The sequence below is a fragment of the Galeopterus variegatus genome, unplaced genomic scaffold (assembly GCF_000696425.1).
Source record: "Galeopterus variegatus unplaced genomic scaffold, G_variegatus-3.0.2 Scaffold7953, whole genome shotgun sequence".
Classification (NCBI taxonomy): domain Eukaryota; kingdom Metazoa; phylum Chordata; class Mammalia; order Dermoptera; family Cynocephalidae; genus Galeopterus; species Galeopterus variegatus.
The window spans coordinates 31,753-49,059 of record NW_007734064.1 but is presented as its reverse complement, the minus strand read 5'-3'; the positions used below and the strand labels follow the sequence as shown (position 1 = coordinate 49,059).

The 17,307-nt window shown below is 36.0% G+C and overlaps 1 protein-coding gene across 1 annotated transcript in view; it reads left to right on the top strand.

The window, feature by feature from the left end:
• Positions 1–1,541: 1,541 nt before the first annotated feature.
• The window catches only part of CEP70 (centrosomal protein 70kDa), a 38,846-nt gene continuing 23,080 nt past the window's right edge, over positions 1,542–17,307 (top strand). Inside the window, 9 exon segments of the mRNA XM_008592467.1 lie at positions 1,542–1,648; positions 1,946–2,036; positions 2,493–2,616; positions 2,949–3,129; positions 6,061–6,230; positions 6,654–6,710; positions 11,043–11,130; positions 11,225–11,313; positions 13,147–13,221. Coding sequence (XP_008590689.1) covers positions 1,580–1,648; positions 1,946–2,036; positions 2,493–2,616; positions 2,949–3,129; positions 6,061–6,230; positions 6,654–6,710; positions 11,043–11,130; positions 11,225–11,313; positions 13,147–13,221 — 944 coding nt within the window. The 5' untranslated portion in view covers positions 1,542–1,579.

Below are 17,307 nucleotides of genomic sequence, written 5' to 3'. Positions count from 1 at the left end.
GCTCCCGCCGCGGGTTCAGATCCTATATAGGGATGACCGGTGCGCTCACAGCGCTCACTGGCTGAGTGCGGTGCGGCCAGTCTCAAAAAGGACAAAATAAAACAAACAAAAAAAAAAACCCAAAAAAACACACACAAAAACAAAGAGACTTAAGAAAAGAATATCAACCAAATAGATATTTGGCTCTTGTTTGGATCCTAATTTGAAAAAAAAAAAAAAAAATGATATTTTAAAGACATTTGGGGGGAAATTGAACATGGACTAGGTATTAAATAATAAGGCATTACTATTAATTTTATTGGGTATGATAACAATATTGAAGTTCTGTTTCAGAAGAGTATGTATGTGGAAAGATAACAAGATGGAAGAATGTTGGTTATCATTGAAGTTGAGTTGATGAATATAGAGTTTATTATACACTTTCTCTACTTTGGTGTGTTTTTGAAATTTCTCTAATATAATGTTAAAAACAAAACCAGCTGAAAGGTAGCAGCTGAAGTTGGCTGACACTTTCCAAAAGTAGCTTTATTTAAAATAAAATCTGGGGAGATTAATGCAGTGGGTAATGAAGTTGTTAAAAGAGACCAAAATTTGAAGGGGAGATAGTAATCTGTCATGTCAAGCAGCAAATATGACAGAATTTGAGAATTTGTAATGTATTATTAGGTTTATCTAGAAATAAGTTATTGGTGACTAGTAAATTGTTTAGATGGATTTCACTATCTGAAGCAGATACATGAAGGGAGAAGGGTGCTTTGAAAGGAACACTGAACTGGCAGCCAGGAAGCCTACTTCTTATCATTCTTGTGAAGGTCATTTCACCTGTCTGGATCTCAGATGATTACAGAACCTGATGGATTGGTACACTCTCCCTACAGTCTTTCCTGCCAGCTATGAACAGCTAGAGATTTTGGATTAAACAATTTCCAAGGTTCCCACAAGCTCTAAAATTCTATGATCTTAATGAATGTGTGTGATTTTGCTTCCGGAAAGGAGGAATTACATCTATATCAAAGAAAACAAGGAAATATTTTCCTCTAGAATGGCAGAGTCCTAGATAACAAGAGCAAGTGATGGTATATGGTAGACCAAATATAAACTTTTTGTGTGTGCTCATCAAACACAGAATCCTCTGTTGCTAGCTTCTGATCTACTTAGAGATAAAGACGGCCTAAGAAAGTGGCACTTTATTCATCCTTGGAGTCCAGTGATTGTTAGACTGTCCTATAACAGTCACGTGCTATACATGTTATCTAGTCAAAACAAATAATTCTTTCTCTCTCTCATCCTGTGCGTGTGTATATATATGTATGTATATGTGTATAAAACCCCAGAGTGTTTTATTTCTAAAGGAGAACATTATGAGATAGGGTTTATTCAAATGATTCTTACAATCAGCTATCTAGGAAGTTATAAAAGGTTTGACACAGGAATGGCCTAAATTACCCCCGCAAGAGTAGTGGTTTCTTTTAAATATGATTTAGTTTAACTCCTATTGCACTTTTTTCTTTTTTCATTTAGGAAACTCAAATTTTTTTGATTGCCAATCTCTACTTCTTTTGATTCTACAAAAGAAACTATGTCTCCAGCAGCCTCTAAAGCCCAGGAGTCCTGTCAGTCAACAGACAGACTCATGATTGAAAAACAGGTAAACTTTAAATGTATTAAGCCAGTGTTTCTCAAAGTATGTGCCAAAAAATATGTACATATAAGTATTTTATATAATGCAGTAATTTGTGCTTATTTGCAAACTTCCCTTTATTGCTATGCTTTTTAGAGACAATAAATTTGTTTTAATTTTAATCATACGCGCCTAAAATTTTTTTAAAAACCATTTTGGAGAAAAAATTCTGTTATTCTGAAAACACAGGAAATTGTATAAAAGAGGGTATTTCTTCACTTTTTATCTTAAAGTTGATTCTTTTCTCTCTCCTTGTAATTGTAGCAGGAAGAAGCAGAATGGGAAAGCATAAATGTGCTGTTGATGATGCATGGCTTAAAACCTCTGTCCCTTGTCAAAAGAACAGATCTTAAAGGTAATCAGATTCTATTCTTGCTCTTAGGGTAAAAAGTTTTTTCCTTTTAAAATTTTTTATCTTAGGGCCGGCCCGGTGGCGCACTCAGTAGAGTGCGGCGCTTGGGAGCACGGTACCTTTTAAAATTTTTTATCTTAGGGCCGGCCCGGTGGCGCACTCAGTAGAGTGCGGCGCTTGAGAGCGCGGTAGCGCTCCCGCCGAAGGTTCAGATCCCATATAGAGACCGGTCCGCTCACTGGTTGAGCGTGGTGCAGGCGCGACACCGAGGGTTGCGATCCCGTTACCGGTCTCGAAAAAAGACAAAAAAAGGGAAAAAAAAAAAAACCAAGGGTTGCGATCCCGTTACCGGTCACGAAAAAAGACAAAAAAAGGGAAAAAAAAAAAAATTTTTATCTTAAAATTATTTTTTACCTTACCTTTATTTTTAGTATTTGTATTATATTTTTAAAAATATAGATCTCATCATTTTTGACAAACAGTCATCACAAAGGATGAGACAGAATTTGAAAATGTTGGTGGAAGAAACAGGACGTCAACAGAACATGATACAGGAGCTCATAGAAACTAATCAACAGCTTAAGTAAGAAAATGGAAAAAGTCTTTTTTTAATTATTTGTATGCATTTTAAAAATAACTGCCTTGAAAAGGATCTTGAAATTTAATTTTCCACTTTGATTCAATATTAAGTTTTAGGAATATTTTTATAGGTAAATAGGTAAATTCTAATTTGTTAATCTTTTGGTAATAGCATGGATATGTAATGGTACCCTATATTTCTTCTGTTAGTTTCTATTATAAGGTAGAAATTTTAAGAATTCAAAGAAATTTTAGAAAGTCAGCATTTTTTAGGTGGATATGTTTGGTGATTTATTTTTAATACTAAGGGAAGGAATTGTGTGTCTGTTAAATTAGAAATGAACTTCAGCTAGAACAAAGCCGAGCAGCAGATCAGGAAAAACGGGCTAATGATTTGGAACAAATTATGGAGAGTGTAAAATCCAAGATTGGTGAATTGGAGGATGAATCCCTAAATAGGGTTTGCCAGCAACAGAATAAAGTGAAAGATCTTCAAAAGGAGCAGAAAACTTTACAGGTACTGAGTTATATACTTTCTTAGATGATCATTGGTACTAAAACAGTTCATCACAGTCCAGTTTGACTTCCATCTTTCTAAATTCAGTGGTTCTTACCTTACTGATAGTAAGTAGTCCTTACCATCACTGATACCTTTTTGAAATTTTCCTTGTTTGGTTTCCAGAACATCCTCTCTTTTTGTTTCCCCTGTCATCTCAGTGGTCATTCTTCAATTCCTTAGCTCCTGGTCTGCTCATCTCTCTAACCTGTTAATATTGGAATTCCCCAGTCCTCAGCCCTTAGATCTTTTGTCTTTTCTGTATACTCTGACTCCCTTGATCTCAATCTAATTCATGGCTTCCAAATTTATAATTCCAGACTCATATTCACCTGTCTACTTAATATCTCTGTTGGATGTCTAGTAGACATCTAGAACTTTATATGTCTAAAATGGCTTCTTGGGCTGGCCACTTAGCTCACTTGGGATAGTGTCGTGCTGGTAATACTGAAGTCAAAGGTTTGAATTCCCATACCAGCCAGCCACAAAAAAGAACCTCCTCAAAAAACCTGGCTTCTTTTTATAGAAATGGCAATATTATAATATTGAATGCTTAGTTTCCTAATTCAAAAAACCTTATATTAAAACTTGGGTGTTTATTGTGATTAAAGAAAATGAATCTTTTGTGATGATAACCATTGTTGTATGAGATATTTCTGATCATTACAAACATCTCATTATAAACATTGAGTCCTTTAGTGGTTTTTGCTGACACAAATCTATAGTACCTGTTGCGTATTATTGGTTCATATGAGTTCACAACTCTATAGGACCTGTTGTATATATAGGCTTTGTTAGGTTGCTTTCCTCATCAATAGTACATTTATAAAACCTCTCTAAAAGGAGGGGGATTTTGGAAATATTTCTATATGCATTTGGTTTTGACCTTGCTCTTAGATATAGAGCATGTGGAAATGTGAAGTCCTTTAACTTATTGATGTGAGAAAGCAGCTATCGGGAGCTGTAACGGTGCTGGGTCCCTGTCTGACGGAGTTGAGAGCAGGGGAGACCAGTGTGTGTTTGCGGGGGTGGGGGAGAGTGGAAGATATCTATTTATCTTTTTAGAGAAGTCGGTATAAATAATAAAGTTAAATTATTAGAAACATAAGTCTTATGAATTTACCAGGGTTTTAGGCACTTCAAAGAAACAGATGCTTGAGAGTTCATTGGTAAGGGGTTACTTGAATGGAGTGTCATGCATTTTCTATCAGATAGTTTTATCTGTGATAACTGATTTATGGTGCTATTAGCTCTTTGTTCCAGGTCCCAGAGATTTGCTGTGTAGCTTACGAACTGGTACAGAGGATGTCTAATGCTCCAATCAGCCAATCAGCCATTTAAGGAACAGATAGACAGAAATAGGATTGAGGAACAGATACCTGGAGTTGGGGAAATCTATCTATGTTAATTTGATCAACTGAAATTAGTTGTTTGTTTTTTTAAGTCCCCGAATAGTGGCAACAGAAATCGGCAAACCCAAGGAATTGCTGCCTCTCAATGTTGCTGGGATGCTCCATTCCATTACTTACTAGTTTTAGTTGTTTGTTTTTTTAAGTCCCCGAATAGTGGCAACAGAAATCGGCAAACCCAAGGAATTGCTGCCTCTCAATGTTGCTGGGATGCTCCATTCCATTACTTACTAGTTTTAGTTGTTTGTTTTTTTAAGTCCCCGAATAGTGGCAACAGAAATCGGCAAACCCAAGGAATTGCTGCCTCTCAATGTTGCTGGGTTGCTCCATTCCATTACTTACTAGTTATGCATTCCATTCCTTTGCAGGGAAGGAAAAACATATTTTTACTTATACTCTTTTAGGTTCTCAGCTGATGCTGTATAACAAAAGACAGATTAACAAGAGAAAAACAAGTAAGTTTTTAACATGTATATTTCACGGAGATAGATGTGAAAGAAACTCAGGGATGTGGAACTCAAGAGGTGGCTAGAACTTGGGCTTGTACTGCATCTTAACAGCAACAATAAGAAAAATCAAATTTTCAGAGAAGTGGCTTCTAGGGAAGGCTGAGGCAGAGGATCAATTCTGGTTGTAACCTATAGTTACTGGAAGATGGAATGGTACCAGAAGCTGAGACCGCTCTTCCATCTAAAGGTTGCTGTGTCTCAGCAAACTTGACACCATTGGCAGATGAACACGTGTCCTGTTCTAAAAGGGATGTGTCTTGTAATGTACGAGCCAGATGGGGAAAAGGCTTCTCATTGAGCTTTGTAAAAGTGTATTAATAATAAGAGTGATAGTGCTTTTGATAATGAGATTTCAAAGGATACTGAGGGATAGAAGCTAGAGAATAAGAAAACTGAGCAAATGATATCTCACTGAAGACAAGGAAAGAGAATGTCCAAGATTTATATTCCATGGTGTAAATCTTAGAGTACATACTGATTATTTATTGATGTTAACTTCTTGGTTATGGGACTTAATCTGAGTTTGCAGTCTCCTACATTGCATGAATGCTTCAGTTGACTACACCATTTGCAATCCTGAATTATTGTTCATCACTTAAGAATTTTAATTTTGATTCCTGGTTCTTTTTAACATTCTTAATATTGGTCTCTTTCTGCTTATTATTTTTATATAAATGTAAACATATATGTTTTATGGAGATTCTTGAGGGTTTTTTTTCCTTATTATGAAATCTTGAGTGTGTGCAAGATAAGCCATAGCTTTCTCATTTTACAGCAATTTTACTTGTTATATTTTTTGGGTTTGTGACATATTAATGGTCCAGGAGCTTGTTCCTATTTAAAAATAGCCTCAATGCTGGTTATTGAATGAAACAGCTGAATAGAAACTGAAGATGCCTTCATATACAGTATTGTTAGGACAGCATATCCTAGATGTACATATCATAATTATGTTTTTAAAAAATTTCTTACAGGCAAAATGCCAACATTACAAGAAAAAACGAATGGAGCAACAAGAGATTATCGCTTCTTTGCAAAAGGATGTCTATAGATTAACAAAGGAGGAAGAAGAGCGCATTGTCACTCAAAACAGAGTATTTGCCTATCTCTGCAAAAGAGTTCCTCATACCGTCTTGGATAGACAGTAATGTTTACTACATAAGTTGATCTGTAGCTAGATTTCATTTGTTTTTTAAAGCTGATTTTATCTTGCGGTTGGTTATGTCTCATATAAACTAGAGCAAAGAAATTAAAATACGTACTTTGAAATTAATGTAAAATATGTGACTTAGTATATTTGCTTCTGGGGAGAATCACTTACATTTTTTTAAGCCTGCCGTAATCCATACCTACTTTTAGCATTGTAATTTGAAATTTTGTAGAGAATATGTGTATTTTTGTTTTGTTTTTGTTTTGGCAGTTGGCCAGTACCAGGATCCAAACCCATGACCTTTGTGTTACAAGGTTGTACTCTGACTGAGCTAACTAACCAGCCCCATGTATAGAGAATAGTAGATGCTCTAATACCACATTTTGAGAATAATTCAATATATCTTCTGTTTTCTAGGTTGCTTTGCCTAATTGATTACTATGAGTCTAAACTTAGAAAAATTCGTACACAAAGGTATGAATAATACTGTATTACAATTTTTAAAGTTATTGTCCAGTAATGAATCGCACCAAAAGTTTTTATAGCTGTGGAAATCTACATAATATGTCACTATGATATTCTTTTTTATAAAGATCTTGAAGACAGTATTTTACTACTTATGTGAAAGTGCATTGTATTTATATTAAAATATGAATATTTAATAATCACCAAAGTATTAGTCATAGCAGAAATGGCGTTTCCTTTTATTTTGTTGAAGTATTATAATTTGTACTAATGATATCATCTACCTACTAGTATATCCTAGTAACTAAGGATATCCGCAAAGTGCATAGAATTAAATTAGCTATCTACCAAAGTCAGCTTAATTAGTATGCAAATTTATAAGATAAAGACAAAATGTCAGTGAAAAATCAAGCAAATAGATTAAAACACACTTCTTACTTTTTTTTTTTTTTTAAAGATGACTGGTAAGGGGATCTTAACCCTTGACTTGGTGTTGCCAGCACCACGCTCACCCAGTGAGTGAACCGGCCATCCCTATAAGGGATCCGAACCTGTGGCCTTGGTGTTATCAGCACCGCACTCTCCCGAGTGAGCCACAGGCCGGCCCAACACTTCTTACTCGCCTAAAAAAGCTGAAGGATACCTAAGACTGTATAAGCTAAAATGCTTTAATATAAGATCATTAAAACAGTAGCTGTTTGGGGCCGGCCCGGTGGCGTACTGCTACAGTAAAAAAAAAAAGAAAAGCACTAAGAAAAAAAAGGTAAAGCATTTTAGACTACTTGGATGCCATGAGCAAAAAGTACATAGATATAAAAGTGTAAGGCTTTTTATGGCACAGCAATTAAGCCAATCTGGCTGTAGTTCAAGGGATTTGTTGGTGTGTTGATAGGTAGGGATGGTAACTTATGAAGAGCACTTATTAAAATGCTGGGCAAAAGTAGGATCTAAATGAATGAGAAGACATCAGTTGCTTTGGAAAGAAGGTTAGTACTTTTTCCTTTAATACAGAAGAACTGGGTGATAGAATTATAGGTATACGTATTAGTGAGGTTTCTCAAGAGAAACAGAACGAATAAGGTATGTGTGTATACTTCTAAAAGTTCCTGGAAAAATGGAATTAAAAGATAATACGAATGTTTCTATGAACTTTTTGAAGACCTCTAATATATATATATATAGAGAGAGAGAGAGAGAGAGAGAGACATTTATTTTAGGGAATTGTCTCATAGAATTCTAGGACTGGCAAACTGGAAACTTGCAAGGAAGGCTGGAGACCCAGGGAAGCGTTAATGTTTCAGTCTTGAGACTGAAGGCAGTCCGGAGGCAGAATTCATTGGAGTTAGTCTTTATTCCTGAGGCCTTTAACTGATTAAATGAGGCCTACTCACATTATGAAGGGTAATCTGCTTTACTCAAAATCAACTGATTTAAATATTTGTCACATCTAAAAAATTTCTTAATAGCAACATTTAGACTGGTGTTGCTACAAGCAGCTGGGCACTGTAACCTAGCCAAGTTGACACATAAAATTAATCATCATAGTATGTAAGAGTAAAATGAAAGAAAATGAATTTCATGGCTTGACAGGTTGCAAACTCTTATGCTCACAGAGTCAGGAAGATAGTGGAAAAGTGAAGAAGTTAGGTGGGGACTACAGCAAATTGGAGAGCTGTGCCCCATCTGTCGTAAGAGGGCAGTTACTAAACAGCTATAGCCAGCTGATGCTGTGCAGGAATGTGAGCCTGGTGTGGCTAGATCAACTGACTTTTCAAGAGAAGCTAGAAGGTTGGATTTATAAATGAAATGAGGTGTTTAATACTCACAATTAATTCGATGTTTCTAAAAAAATTATAGGGTCCAAACCAAATACTAGTTGTAACTTTTGGTCTAGGTCATCAGTAAATTCTAATCTAGATTCAAGGGTTGGTAAACTCTTTCTGTAAAGGTCTGGATTATGATTATTTTAGATCATACCATCTCTTTCACAACTACTAATCTCTGCATTATTGCACAGAATCAACCATAGATAATATGTAAATTAATTGGCATGGCTGTGTTCCAATAAAACTAATTAGAAAAACCCATGGCTTTAGGGCCAGCCCGTGGCTCACATGAGAGAGTGTAGTGCTGATAACACCAGGGCCACGGGTTTGGATCCCTATGTAGGGATGGCCGGTTGCTCACTTGGGAGAGCGTGGTGCTGACAACACCAAGTCAAGGGTTAAGATCCCCTTACCAGTCATCTTTTTTTAAAAAAAGCAAAAAAACAAAACAAACAAACAAAAAAAACCATGGCCTACTGGATATACAGCCTGCGGGCAGCAGTTTGCTGACCCCTGATCTAGATGTTGAAGAGAGAATTTGGAATTTTTAGTAAGAGTAGAGAAGATTTAACATAGCTATCATGAAATCTTTTGTATAGAATATGGCATGAGAGGTGCCTCTGGAGTTCTGCAAACTGGGGTTCTCTGACTAAAGATGATAGAAGGATTTAGGCCATTGGAGTGGTGCTATTGAATTTAGTTATGAATTTGTAGTAAAAATCTGGGGTTGAAGAATGAGAGACTTGGAGAGGAATCACATTTTAACTTAGAAAGCCTTTCATCCATGGTCTAGCTGAAGTGAAATACTTTGACCTATACAAACTGTGCTTGGGTCAGATATTTGGATTGAATGTCTCACTGAGGGAGAGGGAGATAGGAAGAAAATATGAGATACATTTTAAGTAATATTTTTTCAAATGAGAAAATTAGAAGTCCTTTAAACTTTGCGGTTATAAAAGACTCTCTCCTAAGAAGAGGGGTTTTTGAGGAGTCGTAGACTGAAGAGAGTTTATAAACTCAGTCTCTTTTCTAGGAGTACTAACTTGATAGATTGTAGCAACTTCAAGTTAGATTTTGAGAACTACAAATAGGATCTTAGTATTACCTGAAGAAGTAGGAGTACTGTGAAAGGGTACAATAATTAATAAGCATTACATTAGTAAAGAAAAGAAGATGAAAGAGGTGAAAGATGAAGGAAGACAGACTAAATTTGGAGGCCTGAGTGGGATAAACAGGAATCACAGTAGAAGAAGGTATAAAAGACCAAAGGAAGAAGAGAGACGGGACATGAGCCTCTTGCAGAGGAAGAAGTCCCTCTGCTTATCATCTACTTTTTAAGGGCAGTGTTGTCCAGAGTTTTTCTCATCATTGGACTCTGCATATGCTTAAAATAAACACATTACTATGTTATACTGGTGTGTAGGAATAAACAAATCATTCGAATTGAATCAGTCCCTCAACACTGACTAGCCTGATGATGTGATAGTATGTAATACTAGAAATCATGTATGCACCCAGTGCTCGCTGTGCTACAACAGTTATACCTTACGTGATGCAACAAAGTGAAACGTTCTCCTAAACAATCATGTCGTGTTTAATGGAAAAATATTTCACACTGTTTCAATTTTTAAATTAAAAGTTTAATTAGAATTAAATAAAATTAAAAGTTCTTCATTTGTACAAGCTGTATTTCAAGTGCTCATTAGCCATATGTAGCTAGTGGTTACCACATAGGACAGCACGGTGTTCATTAAGATTGTTAAAATAGTAATGCTGATTTGCTAACATTTTGCAGTTCACAAAGTGCTTTAAAATCTTTTATTTGCTTTTCACGCCAATCTTGTGAGGTAGACATGACAGATAATGTTTCTGTTTTACAGATGAGAAACAAAATTCTGAGAGATTCACCTATTCAGATAACACAGTTAATGTCAAGACTTGAACCATGACTGTTAAGTCTGTTGCCTTGTCCACCTTATGCTCTGCATTTTTTTCATATAGATATTTTTGGTGGCCTAAAAATACTAGAAGGAAAAAAATATGTGGAGAATGTTTTTTCTTTTTTTTTTGGTGGCTAGCTGATAACCCTTTACCTTGGTATCATTAGCACCACTCACTGAGTGAGCTAACCAACCAGCCCTGAGAATGTGTTTTTTAAAAGAACATAGATGTTCCACTTATGTTTTGCTTGTTTCTTCATTCAACAAGTGTTTTTTCACCACCTCTATGACCCCTACTCTTCTAGACAGTGAGAAACAGTGGTGAACAAGACAAAGTTCTGGTCCTCATGGATCATACATTCTAAGTAAAGAGATAGTAAATATATATATATAATATTACATAGTAGCATGTTCTAATACTGTTCTTTATGAGAGCAAATAGAAAATATGGATTAATTTTAATTCATGTTTAAGATATTAAGCCCTTATTAGATTGGTTTAATTTTTGTTAGCTAGATTTTTTTCTTTGAAGGTAGAGTTTTCATAAGTAGTACATTGCATGTATCTTTCCATAGGCAATATCAAGAAGAGGAAAGTCAGTCAGAAGAAGAAAAAGACTATAGAAATCTAGATGCCTCACCAACTTATAAAGGCCTTCTAATGGTATGGGGACTGCATAACTACTAAATACTTTTTTTATAAAGTAAGATAGTAATATCCTAGGAAAGTTAATTATTTTTCTATGAAATGTTTGTAGTCATTACAGAATCAACTCAAGGAATCAAAATCCAAGATTGACGCACTTTTAAGTGAAAAGCTGAATCTCCAAAAAGATTTGGAAACCAGGTGAGAGAAACTTAAGTAATTTTTCTTTATCCTTTGAAAAGTAAATACGTATTGGAATTTGGAATGTTAAATGAACCACTCTAGTCCCTTTATTCTATATTCTAGAACTAATCTTAGGTACCTCATACTCATGCTCATTTTAGTCAGTTGTCTCTCATGATGGAAGGAATAAGAAACACATAGGTAGTCAAGGGAAAAATTAGGAGTCCATATTGAAGAAGAAAAAACTGGGTAAGAGTTTCAAGTAGATTATCTTTTTTTTTTTTTTTTTTGCTTTTAAAAAATAGCTTTATAGAGGTATAATTGATGTACAACACACTGCGTATATTAAAGTGTACAATTTCATAAGCTTTGACATATGTATACACCTGTGAAACAATCACAATCAAGGCAATCATTCTAAAGGTCACAATCAAGATAATCACCCTGAAGGTTTTCTCTTTCCCCTTTTGTAATCCCTTTCCTCCTGCTCCTCTTGCCTTTGCCTCAGGCAAACACTGATCTGCTTTCTGTCATTAGACGTTAGTTTGTATTTTCTAGACTTTATATAAATGAAGCTATACAATATTTACCCTTTGTCTTCTTTCAGTCAGCATAATATTTTTATGTTTTAATTGTAAATTGACAGATTATGGTTGTATATAATTATGGAATATGAAGTGATTTATGATTTGTGAATATAATGTGGAATAATTAAATCAAGCTAATTAACATATCTATCACTACAAATATGTATCATCTTTTGTGTGAAATCATTTGAACTTTACTGTTAGTGATTTGAAGTGTACAACACATTATTATTTACTATATTAGATTCAGTCTTATGCCACCATGTTTCTCACTCCCAAATTAGTTTAGAATGTCTTGTTATTTCTTCTTATCCTTGTGTTGTGGGAGGAGAAGAAAAGTAAAAAGTTTATAATGACACAACAGAAAGATACATGTAGCATAGCTACAAAAGCACGACACTGTACACATTGGCAGTGAGTAATAAGGAAAAAACATCGTCGAGACTTTTTTCTTTTCATTCAACAAATAATTTGTTGAATACCTGTTAAAAGATTTGTCCCAATCTCTGGGATAAAACAATGACCAAAACAAATTTCTTGTTCTCATAAAAGCTTATACTTTAACGGAGAGGGGCCTAATTTCTACTGCATAAACCATAACAATATGTATAATTGTAAACCATATAGTGTATAATTTGTAAACCATAGAAACATGCATAATAATACGCCACACAATAGTATTTAAATTTATGGCTACATAAATATATAGTAAAAATTTTAAAACATGCATGGGAATAATGATCAGTGAGTTCAGGATAGTGGATACCTATGGTATGGCGGGGAGAGGAATGATGTTAATGAGGAACACATGGAATTTTAAGTATATGTGTAATGTTTTCATTTAAAAGGTTTTGAAATAAATCTGTTAATATTCACATTTGATAAAGCTGGGTGGTGGATATCCCAGGATTTGTTCAAGTATTCTCTCTTCTTGTCTATATATTTGAAATATTTCACTATAAAAACAAGGAATATTTAACACAAAAATAAATATAAAAATAATTTTTTTAAACAAGAAAAATAAAAAAACCCAAGTAATATTTTAACAACAATAAAAAATGAGTAAAAGATTTGAGTAAGGAATTACACAGAAGAAGAAATCCAAATGGCCAATAAACACCTCATTATTAGTCATGAAATATTTTAAGAATTTTAATAAGCATATTTGCGACAAGTAACATGATATCCTCTGTTGTTTATTATTAAGTACCTTTATAGTTTTATTCAATAAATTGAATGCATTCACATGATTTGTTTTCTACAGGCCCACACAGCATGAATTAATACTTTATAAACAACAGGTGAAGAAACTGGAAAAAGCCCTTAAGAAAAGCATCAAGTATGTAATTATATTTTACCAAAGTTACAGCTTTTATTAGGGTTTTTTATTTTACTATTTATTTTTTTACCTGTCAGCTTATCTTTTTGCGCCCGTACCGGACCGGGACTGGCAACGGGATCGCAACCCTCGGTGTTGCACCCACACCTCGCTCAGCCAGTGAGCGGGAACCGGTCTGTATGTGGGATCCGAACCCTCAGCGGGAGCGCCACTGGCTCCCAAGCGGCGCACTGTAGCAATGCGCCACCGGGCCGGCCCTACCTGTCAGCTTATCTCATGCTACCTCATAGGAGGCTTGGCTTGGAACTACCAGAGTGATGGAGGAAATGACATTAAAAAGGGGTATTTCTGGTTCCACAGTTTAAAAGCAGTTTTCACTGTGTTGGATTTGGCTACATATTCATCTTAAATGAAAACAAGAAAAACATAGTGGCTTGATGTAATAAAGAACAAAGATTTTAAATAGAAAATTGTCTTTGGAAGTAATGGAGGAATTACAAGAGAATAAATGAGGCTGGCCGGTTAGCTCAGTTGGTTAGAGCACAGCCTTAAATTTGTGTACAAACATAGTCATCTTATATTGGTGATTGTTTGATTATTTATTTGTTTATTGCTAGAGAACCGTTACCCACTATGTTCAGCATGCTGCATCCTCTAGATGAAATAACCCCACTTGTTTGTAAATCTGGAAGTAAGTGTATTTTTGTATTCTTTTGCATAAGCTCTCTCTTTGACTTTGGGGGAGGGGTAAGATAAAAAAAGGAGTTTATGAAAACTGATTTGTTTTATAAAAATAATATAATTTAAGCATTTTACAGGAATAACTTCTGTTATGAAAGTAATTCATATTAAAGCAAGAACTTGAATACCATCATATTAACTAACTGTTCAACAGTTATTCTAGTAAAAAGAAGGCATATAAATCAATCAGGGATACTGATATGCTTACTAACCTGCCTGTAGATGGCTCTGTTCCTTAATAACTAATAAGTGAATGAATGCTACTTGGAGGAACTGAAGGGTTTTTTTTTTGCTGTTTTTTTTTTTTTTTTCAAGATTTGAAGTTACCCTTTAACTAACCTTTGATATCAAATGAGGCTATTAAGAATTGAACATGGGAGAACATGGACTCTTCTTACTTGAGTTAATATTGCAAACAGGTTGATTATAAAATTAAGTTGCTTAAGAAATGATCATATAGGTCTACTGTTGCAAGACCACCAAAGGTATTACACTAATTCCATTTAATTTTTCAATAGTATTTCTATTTTGCTAGGGGAAAATAAAATAAGAATGTAGCCACCCTAGGGTTGAGCTGATAGGCAGCAGGCAAGTGGTCAGTTAGGCCAATGAACCAAACTGAAATTAACAATCAAGCCTTTTTTTTTTGTCTTTTTCATGACCGGTAAGGGGATCGCAACCCTTGGTGTGGTGTCGCCCACACCGCGCTCAGCCAGTGAGCACACCGGCCATTCCTATATAGGATCCCAACCCGCGGTGGGAGCGCCGCTGCGCTCCCAGCGCCACACTCTCCTGAGTGCACCACGGGGTCGGCCCAACAATCAAGCCTTTGTTCACTTACTGTGATAGTATAAACAAGAGGGGAAAAAGAAAAGGGCTGGCTTCCCATGTTCCATTTTTCCCTATGGAATGGTGCCAAGCAAGGGTTAGTCTTACATGCACCCAGATGGAGGAATCATTTCACTGCTATTTAATGGGCCTGGGGGAAGGGCTAGGAATGGAAAAGTAGAGTCAGAGTGGAGAAAAGTATTTTAGTTAAGGCCTGTCACCAATAGGGAGATCTTGGCAGAGTCACCTGAAAAATGCCTCTGTTGAGGCCGCCCAGTAAAGAGGATCCAAATGGTGGTGCCTGGGCTAGGAATGCAGAAATGTATGTGAGCATGGCTGGCTTGGGATGGGGGTTGTTAGTCCTTGACAGCATCTCCCTTCAGTGATTGCAATGCACAGATTGTGCACCACGTCTGGTGTGGGGAGGGCAGCCTCCCCTGTGAGGTCTGACAGACAAAACCTTTGTAATTGCCTATGTCTGTGCCTGAATAATAACACATAGTATTTTGGCCTAGAGCTGGACTCTTTCACCTAGATGAGCAGTTGCCTTCAGAGTTTGGCACTGGTGCTAGGTTGAAGTGAACTATTCTTTTTTTCATCACTAACCATCTTAACATACTAGGAATGTGGGGAAAAGGACTCAGGGAACAATATAACTTTTAGAGGCTCACTTTGATGCACCTATGTGTTTGCATCGGTATGGCTCATTAGCATGATTTTAAAAAACAAAATCAGCAGTCACTTTCAACTTGTTCCTCATCCCCTACCTGGATCTCTCCACCATGAGCTTGTGGAAAGGTTCCAACAGAACACAGTTAAAGGCTATAAAGTTTCTCTACATAGAAACTTACCTTGTGGAGATAGCTATACAAAGCAGGAGATAACAGCATATTTTAAGTTGGAGGTACAGTTTTCTCAGTTTCGCAGAGTCTACAAAGAAACACAGCTGCTGCCACTACCTACATAGAATGAGTCTGCTAAGCATGTAAAATACCCTTTAGTCACTCTTAGGGGATTTTTATATTCTTTAGTCCCTGCCTGACTGCTCTGTAGAATACAAACCAACTCTAGCATGTTTCTAAGTACAGCCTAGTGTCCTACAACACAGATTTCTAAAACACCAATTAAGCCATATGCAAATATAAAAATGAGGGAATAATTAGCAGTATAATATAAAGTTGTACTGTTCACATGCGGCTTATAGGGAAGGGAGAGATCACCTCCACCCTGTTCCCTTAGCTCTTATGTTAGCACTTTGGCTGAATCTAGAAACCAAATTGACACAACACTGGTTAACAAGAGAAGGCATACAGATTTTATTCGTTTTACATGTGCATGGGGATCTTCACAAGAGAGTAAATTCTGAAGAAGTGGCCAAATCAAGATGCTTTTATACTTGTTAGACAAAGAATGATAAATTTGTGAAGAAATGATAAAACAGGCGCTATGGCTAGGGGCATTAAGTTCTAGGGGAGCCACTAGGAGATATATGGGGGGTATAAAACTAGTGGAATTTATTTGTTCAGGCCCATTGCAACCCTGATTCCCAGTCTCTGGCGATATGGGCTATTTTCTTGCGCTGGTGTGGGGAGGGCACCTTTCCCAGAGAATCTGTATGACTTGCCGCAGGCAGGAAAAGACAGGTCAGCTAGCCCTTTCTGCAGTTTGCTGCAGTTTCTCCAACACTTTCAGCTCAAAATAATCAGTATACCATTCTGGCATACTTTGAGATGGCACATCTTTCACTCCAGGTTTTTCTAGACACAAAGGGCTAGAATAGCAGTAGCAGTATTATAGACTTCAGGAAAGGGAAAGGTTTTGCTAATGCAAAGGCAAGTGCCCTTTCAGCTGTTTTGATCAACTATACCCTGGGCTCCCTGACTCCAGCATTAGACAGACTCTAGGCTAGAGGCAAGTTGCACTTCTTCCCTTGCCCATTTTAACCTCAACTTCTTTGGCCAAGGGCTCAATTCCTCAACTTCACAACTTCAGTCTTCATTGCTTTGTAGTTCGAACTTTTTATTTTTCTTTTCTCCTTTTTTTTTTTTTTTTTTGCAGCTGGCTGGTAAGGGATCTGAACACATGACCTTGGTGTTACCAACCAGCCCTATCTGTACATTTTTAATATCCCCTGAGACAACCTGCAGACATGCTTGAACTATCTATTTGAGCTGTCTAATTTACATCCTGAGGTATCAATTATTGTTTGTTAGTTCTCTCCTTCTAAAGCTGTATCAGTTTTAAGTAATCTGGTTTCTAACACTACTTTTCTCCTGAGCCTGTTATTTTTACTTGTGTGATTTTGTAGGATGTAAAGTTTTTCAGGGGTATTAATATTATGGCAGATACTTACTGTAAGGCTGACTAGGTGAACCAAAGGTCAGTTTCCCATGAGCCCCCCCAGCTTTCACTAATCCTTATCTTCTATAAACTTAGAAAAAAAATGGAATTAAATGAGTTAATATATGTACTAAGTACTTTTACTTATTTTTTTATTTTTTTATTTTTCCTTTTTTT